Source organism: Hyperolius riggenbachi, chromosome 10 (assembly GCF_040937935.1).
Source record: "Hyperolius riggenbachi isolate aHypRig1 chromosome 10, aHypRig1.pri, whole genome shotgun sequence".
Lineage (NCBI taxonomy): Eukaryota > Metazoa > Chordata > Amphibia > Anura > Hyperoliidae > Hyperolius > Hyperolius riggenbachi.
In genome coordinates this window covers 246,747,833-246,769,338 of record NC_090655.1, presented here as the reverse complement: position 1 = coordinate 246,769,338, position 21,506 = coordinate 246,747,833, and the positions used below count along the sequence as shown (strand labels likewise).

Here is a 21,506-nt window from a genome sequence, read left to right as displayed (position 1 = left end):
CACTTCCAGCGTGTCATTTGTCCCGTCCATATTTCTGTTTTCTTTCAAGCAAATTACTCTTTCAGTGTACTGGTATTTTGATGATCAGTGAGGTTTTTTTCAATACAAAAGGGATGAGGCTGCAGTTCCTCAAACTTCCACAAGATGGTGTTCTCACCCCTGCCAGGCGGATCACACAGGGAGAGAAGAAACAGACCGGAAGTCAGGGGTGAAGTTGGAGAAACTACAAGAGTAGACATTGCTGTATCTGGCAGAACTGGAGGTAATACGATTTAATTTGACATTTACAGCCTGTAACATCATTTTCCCCTGTGGATGATAAATACTGCTTATGAAGTTGTCAGAATTATGTTAGAATCCATTTTATTGGCCAAGTAAGTCTCTCAGATGGTATTTGACTTGTCAGTACTACAGACACAGGTCAATCAAATGGAATATACATAAATAATTCCCTGTATATAGCTTAGGGGTGTTCTGCCCTGTATTCTGGAAGATCCAGCATTACTGTTACTGCTGGGAGGGTCTGGGCATTTGTACAAAGAAACAAGTTTACTTGTTTCAACTGGACCTTTTTTCTTTCCTTTATGTAGTTACAGTATAATAGTAAACACTGATATAGTAAACCTCTGGATATAGTAAACGCAATCCTCAGGTCCCAGCAACTGCGTCTGTATAAATACAGAATTTATTACCAATTCTGATATAGTAAACTACATTTCCTGGACCCTTGGAGCCATTAGTCCACTAGAACAGTGTTTCTCAACATTTTATTGGTATGTACCCCCTTTAAAACCCTGTACTTACCAAATACTCCCTAACATAGTAAACATCACAAGTATCCCTTGACAAATGTATATTTAATCGTAGTACAGTACATGATAATTGGTTCTAAATAATTTCCAAGCATTTACTAATGCTTTTAATTAGCTAAACACCAATTTGGTGTTGTTTAAATAAGATTTATCATTTTCTAAAAGTCTAAATTTGTTATTCTTGGGTAAGTATGTGAAGCCCGAGTACCCCCTGGAACCATCAGAAGTACCCCCGGGGTACGCGTACCACATGCTGAGAACCTAGGCCTTGGAGTTTACCATAAAGGGATTTTACTGTATTTTTTTATTGTCATTGTATAAAACAAGGCGATACTATGGTTTAGTTGACCCAGCTGGAAACCTCATAGCGAAATTCTGTTAACGTGATTGGTTGCAGCGTCAACAGTTCTCCAATGACAGCACCCTCTGCAACCGTTAGGGTTGGAATAGGTTTTGATAATAACTGCGCCCCCACTGTTCAGACAATTACAAAGCTTGAAGTTGAGGAGGTTGCTGTGATAGGAGAAATGTTGAAACAGCAACCAATAGTGGAATTCCCCTACGAGGTTTCCCGCTAGGTCACCTAAACCACATTAGCGCCCAAAACAGAGCATTACAGACAACACTGATAATGAAGAGTACATCAATATAAGCTAATGTACATCAATAAATGATATAAGATTTTTTGCATTAGACAAATCAGACTTATCCTGCTGTAAGTCGAATTTCACAAATATTGCACCAGGCTGGTGATTTCTGGTCCAGGGATGTGAGTAATTGCTGTTTGATGTGTTTGTGGCAAGGCCAGGGTCTTTGTCATTGAGGGGTCCGTCTCTGTCTCAGACATTCAGGCACGTCACTTATAGAGCAAACTTTAAAGGGACATCTGCTCAGACTCATGTGAAACCAGTGGACCAACACAACCGCTCAGTCTTCGAGATTTGTTGGTGCAGTATATCCACAGGAACACGGGACCCTTTGCTAACGGTGGATGCTCCTGCTGGTTTGGCCCTTGCTCCATACTAGAAAAGGTGAGACTGCAGCGCATCATCCGATCAGCATAAATAATGATTTGGCTGTAGCTTACCTTCCCTGCAGGATCTTTACACTAGCAGGTGCAGAAAGAGAGTGCCCAAGATTGCCTCTGACCCCTCTCACCCAGCTCACTCCATCTTCCAGCTCTTGCCTTCAAGAGTGAGATACCGGTCAGTTGCAACAAAAACTTCCAGGCACAGGAACAGCTTCTTCCCTCAGGCGGTGGCCATGCTTAATACAGAATCACGATAGAGATGCTAAGACTGGAAGCATTACCTCTCAGAATTGAAAATTAACACTTCTCACCCTGTTTACTATCACTTCAACATGCATACTGTCCTGAACTTGTAATATACTGTCTGTTCTTGTATTGTTTTGTGTGTGTCTGTTAAGCAAGTGTAAGTGCAAATTTAGTCGAATAAAACTGATTCTGATTCTTTTCACATATATAATGCTTACCTCTGCACACTGTAGCCACTCCCTCCATGCGTCATGCATCCCTCATATATCCTCCCACTGCCCTATGCCTACACAGCTGCCCATCTCTGCCCAGCCGCATAGGCACAGGGCAGTGTCCCGCCCCTCCAATTCTTTTTATCACCGTATTATGTTAATTTTTCAATCATCGTACTTGTCTTACTCAGCCACATTCTATGAATCCTCACATCTCCTTCACTCCTCTCATACTCCATCTGCAACCATCATCTGCATTATTTGGGCATCCATCTATCTGACAACCAACTGTTCCTGCTGACATAACCAGTTTCCGCTATTGACCTGTGCCATGCCCAGTGGGCACGTATTTCCTAATTGCAGAAAATTTGAGAAGTAACTTACTGACCTATTTTTCCATGCAGGAGTGGCAGGAATTAGGACACAAGGACCTCTACAGGGACATCACAATGGAAAATCCGCCGCCCCTCACATCACCAAGTAAGAGGAGACTTCATTTCTTGTACAGGAGAGAGCAGTACAGAGGGCCCACTCAGATCCCCCATCTGATAATCTCATAGAGACAATGTTTTCAGTCAGTGTGTGTGTTTCCTACAGATGGATCCAGTAACAGAAACCCACCGGAGAGATGGACAGGTCCTCTTTATTCCCAGGATTCTCCACAGGAAGATCACACCTTCCCCCACTGTTATCGGGTAGGTGGGATTAAATAGATCTCAGAATTGTGTCCACAGTTGTACAAAATGGTGCTTTTAAGAGGAACTCCAGTGAAAATAATGTAATAAAAAAGTGCTTCATTTTTACAATAAATATGGATAAACTAGTTTACCTAAGCAGCATGTTAGTGTGCATGCATGCGCTCGCCGCACGCGCACACCCACCTGACGTCCTGCTCCTGTCCCAGTCTGTCAGTGCTGCGCACATGCGCAGTAGAAAGGACACACGGACACCGATGACGTAGGGACACCTCCGGTTTTATTATATAAGATGATTTAGTCAGTGTTTGCCCATTTTAAAATCTTTCCTCTCCCTGATTTACATTCTGACATTTGTCACATGGTGACATTTTTACTGCTGGTAGGTGATGTCAGTGGAAGGATATGCTGCTTGCTTTTTTTGACAGTTGGACACAGCGGTAAACAGCTGTTATTTCCCACAATGCAACAAGGCTCCCACAGTGTGACGTCAGAACCGTGGTCCTGACATCACACACTGGGAGGGGTTTCACCACAATATCAGCCATACAGAGCTTCCTGATGATCTGTTTGTAAAAATGAAAAGATTTCTCATGGGAAAGGGGGTATCAGCTACTGATTGGGAGAAAAACTGTCAGGTACATAGCGGAATATTAACTCTTTCAAGCAGAAAAAGAAGGAAAGTTCCACAGCATGTTTATTTGTGAGCTATGCACTGTACATACAGATGTCTATCTCATCATGTCACTTAAAGGACACATCCAAGGAGAAAAAAAAAATGAAGCGCAGAATGCTCCAGGCCATGTGATCGTGAGCAATGTGGCTGCTTGCTAGAGCAGGTGCAGAAGATGCCGACCTTCCCAGAGGGAACCCTGTGACGGCTGAGGTAGGCAGATAGGCTGCCAGGGGCTGGAGGAAGCCCCATGTAAGTAGGTCTTGTTTTTTTCCCCTTTAAAGTACACCTGATTCAACTTGTGGGTATGCATTTAAAGCAGACCTGAACTTAGAACTTCCTCTCTGCGCTAAAACACACGCAACAGCATTATAACCTTTAAAGAAAAACATTTCTTTGTTACAGCTGATACAAACCCTGCGATAAATCTGCAGTTTTTCTATTTCCTGCTTTCATGGAAGCAGACAAAGGGTTAACATCCTTTGTTTACCAATTACCTTCTCTGCAGTGGCAGGCAGTTGACACAGCTGAGAGATCAAATTACAACTTGTGCTTAGTCACAGATGATGGGGAATTACACAGGATACTCTCTAAATACATACAGGGTGCATTTCTCTATATTTTCCTCATGTCCTGTGCAAGAGTTCAGGTCCACTTTAAGCATACCTATGTAGTCCCTTACCTAGCCATTTGTTTTCTTCAGGTCCTCCATGTGTGGCCATATTAGATAACATTGCAGCAATGACTGGGATCCCAGTTGCATTCTCAGTCTGGAAGCAGGAAGGATTTTCGTTGCTGTACACATGCTCCACCTTCTTCTGCCTTCCTTCCTATCTCGCGGTTGCAGACTGTGCACGAGCAAGACTTAACTGGGCATGCTCAGATGAACAGCTTGTGCGATCCATCGCTCATGCACTTAAGAGACCGGCCGCTATCACGAAAAGTGTAAAATTTAAAATACATGAAAACACATACGAATAAGAAGTGCGTTTCTTCCAGAGTAAAATGAGCCATAAATTACCCTTTTCCTATCTTTCTGTCACTTACAGTAGGTAGTAGAAATCTGACAGAACAGACATGTTTTGGACCAGCTCATCTCCTCCTGGTGGATTCTCAGCATGTCCTTTATTCTTTATTAAGACACTCCCTGAAAAGGATTTATACAAATATGCTAGCCAACCTCCCTGCTCGCTGCACACTTTTTTGGCAGTTGGACGGAGCAACTGGCATTCACATAGAGATAATAAAGAAAACCCTGAGAACTCCTCATGAGGAAATGAGCTGGTCCAAAACCTGTCATTTCTGTCAGATTCTTACTACCTACCTAAAGTCACAGCCACATATGAGAAAAGTAATTTATAGCACATTTTTCTCTGGGCGAAATGTACTTCTTATTTATATATGATTACATGTACTTTATACTTTTCACAATAATTTCACTATAATTTCACGATAATCACAATTTTCACAATCAGGGTCCTTTCACTTACAAACAGTGCATGAGTGTTAGAGGTTTTGGGAAATTTGTGGCGACCCGGAAGCTGTTCTGTGGTCGACTCCATTTTAAAAATGGTGGACTGAATGTTTTACCAGGGACCGCTCATAAACAGGACATATTTAGACAGCTGTAGTGGCAGCATTAACAACTGGAGAAGGAGCAATGCACTAAGACAAGTTTTATTTTACATTTCAGTACAGGTGTCCTGTAATATGTAGTTTCATATTACTAGTGTTCATGGGAATGATTTGATTTCTGGCTTACCGTTGTTGTAGGGTGAGGATCTGATTGTTCTGAAAATTGATGCTAAAGAGGAAGAAGAGGAGGCGTATGTGAGAAGTGATCAGCAGTCTATGGAGGAGGGTGAAATAATGGTGACAATAAAAGAGGAAGAAGAAGAAACGTACGTGAGGAGTGATCAGCAGTCTATGGAGGAGGGTGACATAATGAGGGCAAATAAAGAGGAAGAAGAAGAGACATATGTGAGGAGTGATCAGCAGTCTATGGAGGGGGGTGAAGCAATGAAGACAATTAAAGAGGAAGAAGAAGAGATGTCTGTAAGGAGTGATCAGCAGACTGCGGAGGAGGGTGAAATAGTGAAGATAATTAAAGAGGAAAAAGAAGAGACGTATGTGAACAGTGATCAGAAGATTATGGAGGAGGGTGACATAACGAGGACAGTTAAAGTGGAGGAACGCTTTCTAGATACCAGCACAGGTAACTAAGAAACTCAATTTACAGTCAATTTTCACACTTCTATTTTTCTGCTGCCATTGTAATAGATGATCACTATTAAAGGGAATGTCCAGGATGTTTAAAAATAAAACAAATCTACTTACCTGGGGCTTCCTCCTGTCATCCAGTGCCCTCCACGCTGCTCCGCTCCCAGCCGGTGGCCCGGAATCCCCTCCGATACAAGAGGCCTACTTGGGCTCCATCATGCGGCTCAAGTAATTGCGCTCATGTCATCCGGACTGTACTGCACAGGCGCAGTAGTTCTACGCCTGTGCAGTACAGTCCGGATGACATCAGTGCAACTCCGTGGGCCACACGCTGGAGCGCTAGTAGATGCTGACCTGCCGAGGTCAGCATCTGCACCGGAGGGGACCGGGAGCCACCGGAGCTGTGGCGCGGGCACGGGATGGCTGCCAGCGGCTGGAGGAAGCCCCAGGTTAGTGAATTTTTTATGTTTAAACATCCTGGACCAACTTCCCTTTAAAGGACTACTAGTGATTAATAGTGGTCCTTCCCTGGTGTTAGGACTAGTAGGTTGCTGTGTGCGCTGGCCTTTTTGTGCATCAGGGCCTATGTATGGTTGTGCAAGGTACGGTGACCAAACACCTCAAATAGACAGAGATAACAGGAGCCTGGATGGTGCAGTATGTCACTAGAAAAGTGATGGGAAACAAAAAGGATTAGGGTACTCACAAAAGCAGGTTGCACAAGGGGCAACCAACCACTGAAAGCAGGTTGAGATCTATAAACCCAACTCCACTTGGGTGTCCGGCTGGAGGTGGTTGTGGTCACACTTTGGGAAAAACAACAAAAGGTCGTATTGATGGCAAAGCCACTGGGTACCAGAGTACACCACTCCAAAGAAGCGTGAAAAGCACAAAGGTGATAAGAGGCGACCAGAAGTAGATAAATCTGAATTAAAAACGCCTAAAAATAGAAATCTAGAGGTGGCTTACCTCAAGAACGACAAGTTCATATAAAAATGAATCCTAATAAGCACAGGCAATACGTTTCGTGGTTCTGCATCCACTTCCTCAGGCCAAATAACGTACCTGGCTCTGATACAACTCTGACCCATAAAACATGAAACCCGTTGCGTGTTTATGTGTTTATCAAAGTTCACATTAATATGAACTTCTTGTTATTGAGCTAAGCCACCTCTATTTTTCTATTTTTAGCTCTTTTTTTTTTACTTTGATTTATCTACTTCCGGGCGTTTTTTACCACTTTTATGTATGTTTATACCTGCATGAGAAATGCATTTGAACCACAAGAAGGACCATTCTTTTCTTTAGCCAGTGCAATGTCTCTTCTACTTCTGTGTGATGGGGGTGCGGTGCGTGTATTTGTCCAGCTCTAGCATAGAGACCTTGTTGGAAGTCATTTTTTCTTTGTTACATACCTTAGATAGGGAGGGTCAGTGATAAGCAAATAATTCAGTTCTGTGCAGAGTACTGCAAATTATTTATGCAAATTGACTGGGTTGAACAAAGCAAAGTTGGAATCTGATTGGTCAGTTTTCTAGCTGCATAAATAAGCTTTAAACATTTGCATAATTCTGCATCAACTCAGAGTTATTTGCATCCCATTGACCCTCCCTACTCTCAGTGTATTATAAGTTTAGTTTTGTTGGACAGTTTATATTTTCGTATTGCAGTTATATCATGGAGGACCAAAGCCAATAGGATTTTAGGGCTGGAACCTACTAGGAATTGCTGCAGTGCTTTTAAATCGTGCAAGTGATGCGATTCCTAGGCCGGTTGTGACTGCGTTTCGCTCCGATTTCATTTGAAGTAAACTGTACAGTGCTTCCAATTAGTGTTTCTTTTCTTTTTTTAAATAAACTTTATTATACTTACCAGTTGTCCCAGTGTCCGACTTCCGTCCACAGCCCCACCCCCAATGGAAGAGGTCATAGGTGATTCTCTGGGACCAATCAGAGAAGAGCCTGTGACCTCTTCTGCTAGGGGGTGTGCAGTGTTCTCCCCAGAATTTTTTTCCAGCCGGGTGGCATGAAATAGTAGCCGGGTGGCATGAAAATATAGCCGGGTGGGGCGAGATGTAAATGCAGGGCAACTCTGCTTACAGCATAGGAGGAGGTTAGGAGGTGAGCCGATGACAGCCGGGTGGTCACCAAATCTAGCCGGGTGGAGCACCCGGCTAAAAGAGCCTGGGGAGAACACTGGTGTGGCTACGGGTGGAAGCCAGACATAGGGACATTTGTAAAGTATAATTAACTTTATTTAAAAATCAAAACGCTCGGCCCACAAATTGCTGCAAAATCACTTTTCAAAATGCTTTTGCAGCACTTCTATACTGCATGTCCTACTATTGTGATTAACCACAATTGCACTAGTGGGTTCCCCACCATTTAAATACTTTGGCAAAGCGTTATTTGAAATCACTGGAGATTGTTGGCGATCCAAAACTTCTGCCAAAATCTCTCTAGTGGGTCCCAGCCCAGGGCTGAAAGTAGTCAGTTAGCTTCCCTACTAAAGAAGCAATGCTTTCCAATACGGGACCAAATCCTATCCCAGGCATGGGCAAACTTGGCCCTCCAGCTGTTAAGGAACTACAAGTCCCACAATGCATTGCAGGAGTCTTACAGCCACAGTCATGACTCATAAAGGCAAATGCATTGTGGGACTTGTAGTTCCTTAACAGCTGGAGGGCTGAGTTTGCCCATGCCTGTCCTATCCTATACCCAAATATAAAACACAGGTGGTATTGTGAAGTATGTGAGTGGATTATGCTGCTCTGTATAATCTCATATAAGGCATCAGTGCTGGATGTATGACTGGACTTTTAGGAACAGTTAGGAATGATATGTATTTTTTCTTACTGTCCTGAAGCAAAGCATTATGGGAGTAACTTCCTGCTCACTTGAAGCTGCATATTTGCAGATACCGTCTGTTTTTTTTTTTTTAAGCAAACTTGTGTATTTTGTATTAGTGATTTTGTATTTCTTCCCATGTTGGAGCTGTGTGAAGATTTGCCAGCCGGATGAACAGGCGTGGCTCCTGATTGCAGAATAGGAATGATGAATGTGGTTTTTATATTATTTCCCAGCAGGGGAACATCATGCCAGGAATACGTTGGAGAGGAATCTGGTATTACCTGAAGGACAGAATGACATCTCTCAGCATCCTCCAGGAGGAAACCCTGATACTGGAAACACTCATCACAGACTTTACCATGAGGAGAGATCACCAGATCCCTCTAATCCTGAGGACACTTCTGATAGGTCACTTCCTGTTACCCCAAATACCCCTCCAGCATCACATGACCTCTCTACTTCTCAGGATTCTCCTGCCAGTAAATCTGGTCCAGTCAGATCTGGAGGTGAAAAGAAATTTCAATGTTCTGAATGTGGCAAATGCTTCAACAGACCCTCTCATCTTATTTCACATCAGAGAATGCACACAGGGGAGCGGCCATTTGTGTGTGCAGAGTGTGGGAAAGGATTCACCCATGAAAAATACTTGCTCAACCACCAGAAAAGGCACAGAGGGGAGCGGCCTTTTTCATGTTCAGAGTGTGGGAAGTGCCTGAGTGACAAAAGTTCCTTTCTTCGTCACCAGATGACTCACACCGGCGAGCGGCCCTTTTCCTGCTCAGAGTGTGGGAAATGCTTCATTCAGAAGAAAACCCTTCTCGACCACCTGAGAGAACACACCGGCGAGCGGCCTTATTCCTGTGAAGAATGTGGGAGAGGTTTTTCTCAGAAAAAATACCTTCTCAGCCACCAGATAAGGCACACGGGCAAGAGTCAGTTTTCATGTTCTGAGTGTGGGAAATGCTTCAGACAGAAATCCGCCCTCGTTGGCCACCAGAGAATGCACACTGGCGAACGGCCGTATTTTTGTTCAGAGTGTGGGAAAGGTTTCACTCAGAAAATATACCTCTTCTGCCACCAGAGGAGGCACTCGGGCCCCTTCTCGTGTTCAAAGTGCGGGAAGTGTTTGAGCGATAAAAGAGCTCTTCTGATCCACCAGAAGACTCACACAGGCGAGCGACCCTTTACCTGTTCAGAGTGTGGGAAAGTTTTCACGTACAAAAAAAACCTTCTTACCCACCAGAGGGTTCACAGAGGCGAGCAGCCCTTTTTCTGCTCTGAGTGTGGAAAATGTTTCATAAGTCGAAAAAGTCTACTTGGCCATCAGAGAACACACATTGGCGAGCGGCCTTTCTCATGTCCAGAGTGTGGGAAATGCTTCACAAGTCAGCCGTTTTTGAATAGACATCAGAGAGTTCATACAAGTTAGAGATGGCCGGTGAGAAGCTGGTGATGGAATGCAGATTTCTTGCAAATTGTATGCGGCTGGGAATTGGGCTAATGAAAAGTCACAGGATTCTGATTGCTGAGTCATGAACTGCATAGAATTTGCATGAAGCATCTTATTGACCATCTTTACAAGTTAGTGTCCCTTTTCCATGTTCCGAGAGTGGGAAATGGTTTAGTAAGAAATCCATAGGTTGCACGGTGACATCACCCTGGGAAGTCGATTTTTCATTGAGAGGGCAAGGCTTCCTTATAAAGAGACCACATTATAGATCAGAGGAGTCACACAAGTAATCGTTCCTTTTCTATGTTTAGAGAATTATTTCACTCAGAAATGTCGCCCTTGTAGAGACCAGAAAATATACTCCATCCAGAGATCTTAGTTATGGTGGCCATACATCTCTCCACTTGGCGGCCAATCGACCATCCGATTTCTATAATTATTATCGAATCAGATGAAAATTGAGAATGCCTGATTGACGATGTGACCAATTTGAGCCTGAAATCAGTCGCATGTATCTATCAGACATAATGCAATGTCGAGCTGTCTTGGTCGATTGGGTGCATGGCGAGCGATATCGGGACAATCGACGAACGTGACTAAACCCTTGGCGCTACCCCCCTGGTGTAGAAGTATGCCCCCGTGTGTGCATTTATTCATTACCTGTCCTGTGACGCCACCACGCGAAGCGCATCCATCTTTGGAATCCCCTGCTCTTAGCTCAGGGATCTACATGCCGCCGGCGTGGCACGTCTGTGACGTCACACAAGCACCACATGCTATATGCCAGTGGTGTGTATAGCGCTAATGGAAGAGCAGGGGATTCCAAAGATGGATGTGCATTGTGCGGTGGCCTCACAGGACAGGTAATATATAAATGCACACAGGAGGCACATTTATAAACTAGGGGGCATCGGTGATGTGGCGAACTTGGCCGATTCCCAGATGCTTCATGCTGAATTTGGTCGGGAGTCAGCCTGCGCAGTGTTCTCCCCAGGCTCTTTTAGCCGGGTGCTCCACCCGGCTAGTTTTGGTGAGCACCCGGCTGTCATCGGCTCACCTCCTCCTATGCTATAAGCAGAGTTGCGCACAGAAGCACCGGCCCTGCATTTTCTCAAATTGCCCCACCCGCCTACTTTTTCATGCCACCTGGCTGGAAAAAAATTCTGGGGAGAACACTGCTGCGGTGTATGGGGCAGCTGACAGATGTCTCTTTAATCATATTCCATCAGAGAGACATTTGTCTCTTTGTCGAATCTGCCCATCGCTAGAGGCATGGCCACCTTTACAGTATAATACGGTTAAGTGGTATGTTTCTGCGATACATAAAACTGCCATAAATCATTTAGGCAAGCATTTTTTTATACAGTGCAGAGTGTGGGAATGTTGATGATTTATTAAAGGATTATTAGTGGGAAGGAATCTCTTTATTTGTCGCTGTGAAGCTGCCTGTTCTTTTCTTCTGTACTCTATTGCTTCATTCTGCTATTTTATAAAATCATCGGACGTAATAAATAAAGAACGGATGTGTGTTATCTCTCTCCTGTTTTTATTTTTGTCCTGATTGGATGAGAGTGTCACACCTGATGCTGACTGTAATATAAATCAATATGACAGTTAAAAAATATCCTTGTAAATGGACAGATCTGTGTTCTCCAGTTGTGCCTGAAATCCACGGTGACCTCTGGAGAATAACCCACCCATCAAAAAGGAAGCATGAATAGGATATTTAAGTATAATGGAGTCCATACACTAAACTATTTTCCCAGGAGATTTGATTGAGATGGAGATCTATGGCCCAACATGGCCGCCTGATCACAATTTTGATAGATTTCTGTCCCAAACCAATCAAAATTATTGATCATTCCAGATACAGTATAATCTCACGATAATAAACTCGGATGTAGTACACTATGGCCTCTATTCACTAAACTTTATCAAACACTTTATCAAACGTTTGATAATTTACCTCATGGGTGAAATCTCATTTTGAATTCACTAAGGTGTTCTATATTTATCAAATGTTTTATCGATGTTCAATAAATCTATAACACCTTAGTGAATTCAAAATGAGGTTTTACCCACAAGGTAAATTATCAAACGTTTGATAAAGTGTTTGATAAAGCTCAGTGAATTGAGGCCTATGTGTCCATGTCCCGGACAAGTCCTGTTATAAGTATATGGGAGTAATGCCTGGTATAGTAAACCTTGATATAATAAAACTTCTGGTATAGTAAACCTGTTTTTTGGCCCTGTTGGTATTCTTTATCCTGCTATAGTGGAAAGTGGGTGGGCACATGTGTCATACGTCAGTCAGAGACCCATGTGCTGTGGACAGTGGAATAGCTGGCAGCCACTTGTAGCCTGCTCGCTATCTGCACACTACTCTGGGCCTGCGTAGGTTACCTCAAAATCACCAGCTGGAGAGACCTATGCTTACTCTGCAATCTGCTGCCTGATTACTGAGGGAACTGCCTGTCATCTGTGACTTGCTTGTGCATGGCTGCAATGCTACAGCATCATCCAGGCTACACAGACATGTGGAAACACTATCAGTACTGTACCTGCAGGCCCGGCCCTAGACTTTTTGCCGACTGAGGCAATCTTTAAAGAAATCGCCGCCCCCCCCAAGCCGTGGGTGTGGGGGGCCGCCCAAGCTGGAGGGGATAGCGGGCAGGAAGGGGGTATTGGGCCTAGCAGCGGGGAGGGGGGTCGGACACCCCCTCCCTCGCCTGGGTCCCCCGTCCTCCGTTACCCTCCAGCTTTAAAAAGTTACGTTGCTGCAGCTAGCTATTGTAAGAGGCAACGGGCAGGGATCATTTACCTCTTCCTCGTTCCAGCGTGCGCTCCACTGACGTCACTTGCTGCTACTCCGCCCACAGCATAGCAGGAAGTGACGTCAGTCGAGCAACGTAACTTTTTAAAGCTGGAGGGGAGCGGAGGACGGGGGACCCAGGCGAGGAAGGGGGGGGGGGGTTTCGACCCCCCTCCCCGCTGCTAGACCCAATACCCCCTTCCTGCCCGCTATCCCCTCCAGCTCAGGCGGGCCCCCACACCCACGGACGGGCGGGCGCCGCCCCCCAGAAGTGCCGCCTGAGGCAAAAGTTTCACCCCGCCTTATGGGCGGGCTGGCCCTGTGTACCTGCATTAACTGGTGGGACCCATGCTTCCTCTGCAAGCTGTTGCTTGATTATTGCATGCAAATCCCTGCATATTGAGCACTGTGCATTGTGATCTAGCTTAGATGCTGTCTGTGCTCGCATGCTGAAGCATTGAAAAGAGTAAACTTCTGATATAGTAAACCACTTTTCCTGGTCCCCTGGAGTGTACTATAAAGTGATTCTACTGTAGAAAGAGCTTGCTCTAAGAGGGGCGTGGTGGGGGTGCAAATGTAGTGGTGGTACATCACCAACCGTCTCACCTGGAGACCCATTTTAATGCACAGTGCTTGCAGCATAGCAGACTGATCAGTCCACCAGCACGCTGCCTCTTGTGCGTTTCTGTCTTCATGCCTGTTTGGCAGTCACAGAGATCAGCACCCAGCTGGGATGAAGACAGGACACAAGAGCGAGCACAAAAGTACACTATGCTGTAAGCACTCCGCAGGGGACTCGGGGACTTGGCGTCCTGCCACTTGGCCCTGCAGTGCTACGGAGGTTCTAACGATTTTTAATAGATTTCAAACTGAAATCTTTAAAAAAAAAAAAAAATCTGTTTCAAGTACGTGACAGGAACAGATCCCGCCCTCTGATCAGATCTTGATTAGAGAGATCTATCTTTTGGGCACATTGGGCAGTGTATTTCAACCTTAAAGTGGACCCGAACTCAAAACTAAAAGATACACAGCAGCATAATTACCTTTGACCACTTCGGGACCAGCCGCCTAACCCCCCTTAAGGACCAGCGCATTTTGCGGTGGAGGGGGGTGCGCGCGTTTGGGGGGGTCAGGTGGCCAGATCCCGTCTGTGGCTGGCTGGGCAGTGTCCCCCCCCCATGGTGGCAAGTATCCCACCTTACGCCAGCAGCAATCACTCACCTTCCAGGCTCCAGCGATGAGCCGCAGTAGCCCCCTTCTTCTCCAGCCGGCAGCTCCGCTCCAAATGACGCTCAGGTCGGGTCGCGGCTTGATGACGTCATCAATCCGGGACCCGGCGCTGACGTTGGACGGAGCAGAGATGTCGGCCAGAGCACAGGGGGGCGCCGATCGTCGCTGGAACAGCAGAGAGGTAAGTGGGTCCTCTTTTTTCCCCCCCTGCCGCCGCTGTCAAAGTGATCACTATGATCCATACGCGATGGCAGCTGATCACTGAGGGGAGATGTCAGCTGTCATATGACAGCTTAATCTCCCCTCTCGGGTGCGCACGATCGCGTCGGGACTGTTCTTTAGCACGGGCGTTGAATCAACTTCCGGTCAGAACTGTACCACCACCTGCTGAACGTTGATTCAACCTACGTCGGTCCCCAAAAGGTTAAAGACATTTCTTTGTTACAGCTGATACAAATCCTGCAATAAATCTGCAGTGTTTCTACTTGCTGCTTTCATGGAAGCAGACATATTGTTAACATCCTGTGCTTTCAGATTACATTCTCTGCTATGGCAGCCAGCTGAAACAGCTAAGGGATCAAATTGCAACTTGCGATTAGACAGAGATGAGGGGGAATTAGACAGACTAAACTCTCTAAATACATACAGGCTGCATTTGTCTATGTTTTCCTTCCGTCCTGTGCAAGAGTTCAGGTCCACTTTGATGGAAGGTACAGAGAAACACGGATGCTGGTAACATAAGCTGACAGTCATAAGATGTTATTAAAGAGGAACTGTAGGGAAAATAACGTAATGAATTAAATTAATGATTTTTTGCAATATTTAGTGTTTACCGATTGAAAATTCTTTCCTCTCCCTGATTTACATTCAGAAAGTTATCACTGGTGGTGACATCTTTACTCCTGTCAGGTGCAGCTCTGCGGAATGTTTGTTTACTGTGAATTTCGAAGCCAGTGAAAATAATTCCTTAGGCTCATACACACATCAGACTATAGTCTTTGGAAACTGAAAGATCACAGACCAATCTTACCACCCTTCATGTAGTATGAGAGCCATACTCTACACAGTCTTTTCTATGGAGCTGAACTCCACATCAGAAAAAAATCTTTGCAAGATGCTGCACACACAGATGCTGTAGACACAAAAGATCAGTATCTGCAAAAGATCTGTTCCTGCCAAAAATCCATTCCTGCAAATTGCAATGATAGTCTATGAGATCTGCAGATCATCATACACACATGATTTAACTGACATTCATCTGCAGATCTGAAAATCCATCCTGGTGGATCTGATCTGCAGATGAATGTCAGTTAAATCATGTGTGTATGATGATCTGCAGATCTCATAGACTATCATTGCAATTTGCAGGAATGGATTTTTGGCAGGAACAGATCTTTTGCAGCTACTGATCTTTTGTGTCTGTACAGCATCTGTGTGTGCAGCATCTTGCAAAGATTTTTTCTGATGGGGAGTTCAGCTCCATAGAAAAGACTGGAAAGGTATGGCTCTCATACTACATGAAGGGTGGTAAGATTGGTCTGTGATCTTTCATTTTCCAAAGACTATAGTCTGATGTGTGTATGTGGCCCTTGTCTCCCAGAATGCTGGGAGAATTCCACATAGCTAAACAGCCTAGGCCAGTGATCTGCAAACTTGACTCTCCAGCTGTTAAGGAACTACAAGTCCCACAATGCATTGCAGGAGTGTGACAGCAACAGTCATGATTCATAAAGGCAAATGTATTGTGGGACTTGTAGTTCCTTAAAAGCTGGAGAGCCAAGTTTGCGGATCACTGGCCGAGGCTAAGCATCACTAGGGGGCGGGGCTAAGTACCAATATACAGCAATATATAGATATAGGAAGCGTTTTGATGCTGAACCCAGGAATAAATCACTGCATTCTACTACATGTGACTGCGGGGCCTCTTTAGGAAACTCAATAACTCAGTCGCAGACACCCCTGTTGTGTATCTGGCCAGCTAATCAGAATGGAGGCAGCAATACCCACATCCAATGAGCTATAGTGATTATTTCACTTCACCTCTAGAGGAACTGTGAAAAAGGGCAGCACAGATGGCAGGGATGATAACTGTTTTATGTGCTATAATAGATGAGATAAGGCCCCAGTGCACTAGATGCAGGGATTATGTAGAGGGAAAAAGTGGTGCTTCAATAGAGAACATTAGCATTTGTGCAGTTCCCACCTCTACAGCTTCTTCCCAGATTTTGCCCAAAGACTAAATGGTCCCATACACTGGCCGTCTTCTGCCATCGATTGACGGCAGATATGACCGCTCTGATCGAGTCGGCTAGAAATTGATGCAGCAGGAAGCATGATTGATCAGCCAATTAATTGATTTTGACATCCTCTCTCCTTGATAAAGCGAGGTGACGCTCGCGGAACTAGTACATTACAAGAACCAGAAGTTCCCTGAAAAACCGCACCACTCAACTCAGAGGTACAAATTTATGACATCTTTATTCAGTACACAAAACCATAAAAACAATTAAGATCAACATCAAGGAGCACTCCGCACAATGTATAATCATATAGTTAGTAACAATCAACTCACAAACGTCCTGCAATATTAACATAGTATATATGTATATGATATGTACTCACACCATTGTGAGATATGAATGGTTAAATTAATACATGAATGATGCCCCGGATGATCAGGTACAGCCCCTCAACTAATAAAGTGCAAATGCATATAGTGTATAAAGGGACTGACAAGTCCTATATAAACAATGAAGATGGAGGGTCAATGAAAAGACCTCCACGTAAGACAGTGTGTGAAAGATCTGCAGCCGTGAAAGTGAGAGATGAAAATGAGAGATAAAAACCACTACGTGAAAACACTACCCCCAAAGAAGAGGGGAGTGAAGAAAGTGTCTGGAGGCTGTAGCTTACCGGGTGGCAGAGCGGTGAGATGGCAAAGAGGAGAGCGCCCCCGTGATGGGCCTATCACGGGGGCGCTCTCCTCTTTGCCATCTCACCGCTCTGCCACCCGGTAAGCTACAGCCTCCAGACACTTTCTTCACTCCCCTCTTCTTTGGGGGTAGTGTTTTCACGTAGTGGTTTTTATCTCTCATTTTCATCTCTCACTTTCACGGCTGCAGATCTTTCACACACTGTCTTACGTGGAGGTCTTTTCATTGACCCTCCATCTTCATTGTTTATATAGGACTTGTCAGTCCCTTTATACACTATATGCATTTGCACTTTATTAGTTGAGGGGCTGTACCTGATCATCCGGGGCATCATTCATGTATTTATTTAACCATTCATATCTCACAATGGTGTGAGTACATATCATATACATATATACTATGTTAATATTGCAGGACGTTTGTGAGTTGATTGTTACTAACTATATGATTATACATTGTGCGGAGTGCTCCTTGATGTTGATCTTAATTGTTTTTATGGTTTTGTGTACTGAATAAAGATGTCATAAATTTGTACCTCTGAGTTGAGTGGTGCGGTTTTTCAGGGAACTTCTGGTTCTTGTAATGTTGTAGGTTTTTGGTTCCTTTCTGCACACTCCTCATCTATCTACCTATTTACTAAGATTCCATGAGAATGTGGATGGTGCTTGCCCATTTGTTTTGTCGCTCGCGGAACTAGTGGGATTGTGTCCTCTGAGGGGATTCCTTGTTCCCTGCTGTGCTGCTGAGATTGACCTTTATCATTTCTGGGCTAAGTATCTCCTATTTCTTGCACTACTTCACTTTATGCTCTTTCTCCTATGGGCTGCTCCTTTGCCTCCATTTTCTACCAGGCATCTCATCACTATTAATACTGTATATCTGGATAGCAATTGTGCACTTTATTTTCATATATGTGATATTTATTCATGTGCTTATTTTTTAGTTCTCATTGCACAGGTGTTGTTTTATTGGTCTTGCATCACACTAGGTTGTGTACTGAACTCAGGTTCTCCCCCTGTTGGGCTCAATATTGAGCCCACTGTGGGGTGTTATGCCTGACAGCAGCATTGTGTCATTATACAATATATTGCATTTAGAGTGATTGTTTCATATGCAGCAGGGATCATGTTAGAATATTTGCTTGTTTTTTAAATGGTTTTATTCTTTATTGAATCATCAACATTGTGATTATTATTATACCTAATGTTGAATAAAGATTTTTGTTATACTTTTTCAAATTTTGCTGTGGGAGGTGCTATTTTGTAAGGGCTTTCTTCTTCTACCATATAATTGCTCTTGTTTGGAGCCCTAGCACACACAGTTATTTGGTTGAGGTGATGCAGACACTTTCCACAAATTATTGATTGATCGATTTCCGGCCGATTTTGATCAATTTGTTCAATCGGTCCGGATGGAAAATCTAGGTCGATCAGCTGCTGGCAACAGATTGGTGGCCCATAGAGTTGCATTTAATCCAATGGTGCAATAATGCATTTCGATCGATTTTCAATAGATTTAATTCTGAAATGAATGCATGGGGGGTGGCACAGAGGCCTGCATTTGCTTCTGTGTCAGTAAGGGGCACAGAGGCCTCCATGTGCTGCCGTGTTGCTGGGGGCACAGATGTCTCAATATGAGGCTATATCAGTGAGGGAGCACCGTGTTCTGCTGTCGGTGAGGGGGTAGATGGGACGGGACACTTTTTAGACACACCCCTGCCATGCCTCTAATCACTCCCCCACCACACCCCTATACACGCATACCACTAAAAATACATAAGCAAAATATCTAATTATAGAATTCAAACCACATTGGCTCTTTCTATCATCACTAGTTTTTCTGCATATTACCATATGAAATAAAGAGATGTGTCAATTTAAAGCAGAGGCGTAATTAGAAATCACTGGGTCCCCCTGTAAATCTTTGGATGGGGCCCCCCATGTCCCCTCAAAAAACAGAAATTGGAAATGCAGGCTAAGCAAGATAGATAGATAGATAGATAGATAGATAGATAGATAGATAGATAGATAGATAGATAGAGAGGGGCTACAGCACACAACAGGAGAACAGTGACAGGGGCTCTTGGTTATGCTTAAAGTTCAGTCAGTAGCTGAGGTGTTTTTAATTTCCTTTCTCCCATTTAGTTGACTTTTGGACTTTTGGAATGGTTCCCACTAGACCGCTAAGACTCAACAGATTGGGGACACTTTGGCGCAGTTGGTGAGCTTAATCACGTTAAAGCGTAACCAAGAGCCCCTGTCACTGATTTCCTGTTGTGTGCTGCAGCAAATCTGTATCTGTATATTTCTTATGGAGACCGGGGATTTTCAGTGCTGCGTGCATGCTTTGCATAGAATTGCACATAATTTGGTTTGTGCTTCTCATTCTCCGACATATATATATTTACAGTATAGGTAGCCAGGTATAGGGGCCCCCACTATAGGTAGCCAGCTATAGGTGCCTCCAGTATAGATATCCAGTTATAGGTGCCCCATCTACTCTGGAGGGAGGAGCCAGGAGCGCTGAAGGAGGGCCCAAGATGAGGGGGTGGGGAGTTGAGCTCCCCTCCCCACCTCTGTGTGTTCACTGCCCCCTCTTCTGTGTTGCCCCCCCTCCGGCCACTGAAAACGGCCCTAGACGGGCCCCACCAGGCTCGGTACCCCCCTGTGCCTGCATCCCTTGCAGGGGCTATTGCTATGCCCCTGATTTAAAGTATGTAAGTAAAGTTTAGAGTCAATTAAACACATTTTTCACTAGAAAAATACATATATTCCTATAAATCTGTACATCTGTCCTGAAAGAGGGACACAAAATGAAGAAAGATGGACAGAGGGATTTGGTTCCCCAAGAGGGTCTGGTTGGGAGATTTGATGTTACGTAAGTATGTATATGCCTGAGGGAAGTGAAGAAGAGGACCAGAGCGGGGATGGAGTCAGAAGGACACTGAAGAAAGGAGGGAGCACATTAGCTGGATAAGTGACAACATTCCACTGTGTGCCCCCTGCAGAGACAAAGACCAGCTGGTGGTGTGTGTGGTGGTGGTGGGGGTACAGCCCTAGGAGGACCGCATATTGCTGAGAGTCACCCTTCCTTTGTTGTGGGATTTTACCACTTTTTTTTCACCAGTGTGCATATAACAATACTGGACTACACACACACCACACACACACTCACACACACACACACACACACACACACACACACACACACACACCTACACACACACACACACACATACATACACACACAGACACACACACACACACTCACACACACACACACACACACCTACACACACACACACATACATACACACACAGACACACACACACACACTCACACACACACCACACACACACACACACACATACACACACACACACACACACACACCACACACACCACACACACACACACACACACCACACACACACCACACACCACACACCACACACCACACACCACACACCACACACACCACACACACACACACACACACCACACACACCACACACACACACCACACACACACCACACCACACACACACACACACACACCACACACACACACACCACACACACACACACCACACACCACACACCACACACCACACACACACACACACCACACACACACACACACCACACACACACACACCACACACACACACACCACACACCACACACACACCACACACACACCACACACACACACACACACACACACACACACACACACACACACACACACACCACACACCACACACCACACACACACACACACCACACACACACACACACACACACACACACACACACACCACACACACACACACCACACACCACACACACCACACACACGCACGCACGCGCACACACACACGCACGCACACTGTATCTGTCACAAAAGTGTTGCTGGGTTTAAAGGGCAACTGAAGTAAGAGGGATATGGAGGCTGACATATTTATTTCCTTTTAAACAATACCAGTTGCCTGGCAGCCCTACTGATCCTCTGCCTCTAACACTTTTAGTCATAAACCCTGAACAAGCATGATGCAGCTGATTAGAGGTTTCTGACTGATATCTGACTGGAATTGCTGCGTGCTTGTTTCAGTTGTGCGCTTCAGACACTACTGCAGCCAAAGAGATCATCAGGATGCCAAGCAACTGTTGTATAATACATACGGCAGCCTCCATCCAGTATGTCTCTCAGTTGATAAACAAAAACACACAGACGTGTATTGGTGGCTGCCGTTCCTCTACTCTCCACCAGATGGCGATATCACTTTTACTTCGTGTAACACAGAGACAGGAAGTCACGGTGAAGTGGGCGGAAGTAGAAAT

General features: G+C 44.8%; 2 protein-coding genes across 5 annotated transcripts in view; one reads left to right on the top strand and one right to left on the bottom strand.

The window, feature by feature from the left end:
• Positions 1-21,506, bottom strand: part of LOC137535121 (gastrula zinc finger protein XlCGF57.1-like) — a 273,394-nt gene that overhangs the window by 160,549 nt on the left and 91,339 nt on the right. Inside the window, exon 4 of one of the 2 annotated variants that reach the window (XM_068256931.1) lies at positions 5,431-5,472. In XM_068256931.1, coding sequence (XP_068113032.1) covers positions 5,431-5,472 — 42 coding nt within the window. Of the gene's footprint in view, positions 1-5,394; positions 5,473-21,506 lie in introns of those variants that run through there. The other variant, XM_068256932.1, reaches the window with a different exon arrangement.
• On the top strand, positions 203-11,704 carry LOC137535119 (gastrula zinc finger protein XlCGF26.1-like). 3 transcript variants are annotated; one of them, XM_068256925.1, is made up of 6 exons: positions 213-262; positions 1,656-1,843; positions 2,705-2,780; positions 2,898-2,995; positions 5,442-5,883; positions 8,971-11,704. In XM_068256925.1, exons 3-6 carry the CDS (start codon positions 2,750-2,752, stop codon positions 10,164-10,166), a joined length of 1,767 nt encoding a protein of 588 aa, XP_068113026.1. In that variant the 5' UTR covers positions 213-262; positions 1,656-1,843; positions 2,705-2,749; the 3' UTR covers positions 10,167-11,704. The 3 variants fall into 3 exon arrangements, with proteins under 3 accessions (XP_068113027.1, XP_068113025.1, XP_068113026.1); XM_068256926.1 differs by lacking the exon at positions 1,656-1,843 and having other exon boundaries at positions 203-262; positions 8,974-11,704; XM_068256924.1 differs by lacking the exon at positions 1,656-1,843 and having other exon boundaries at positions 203-262.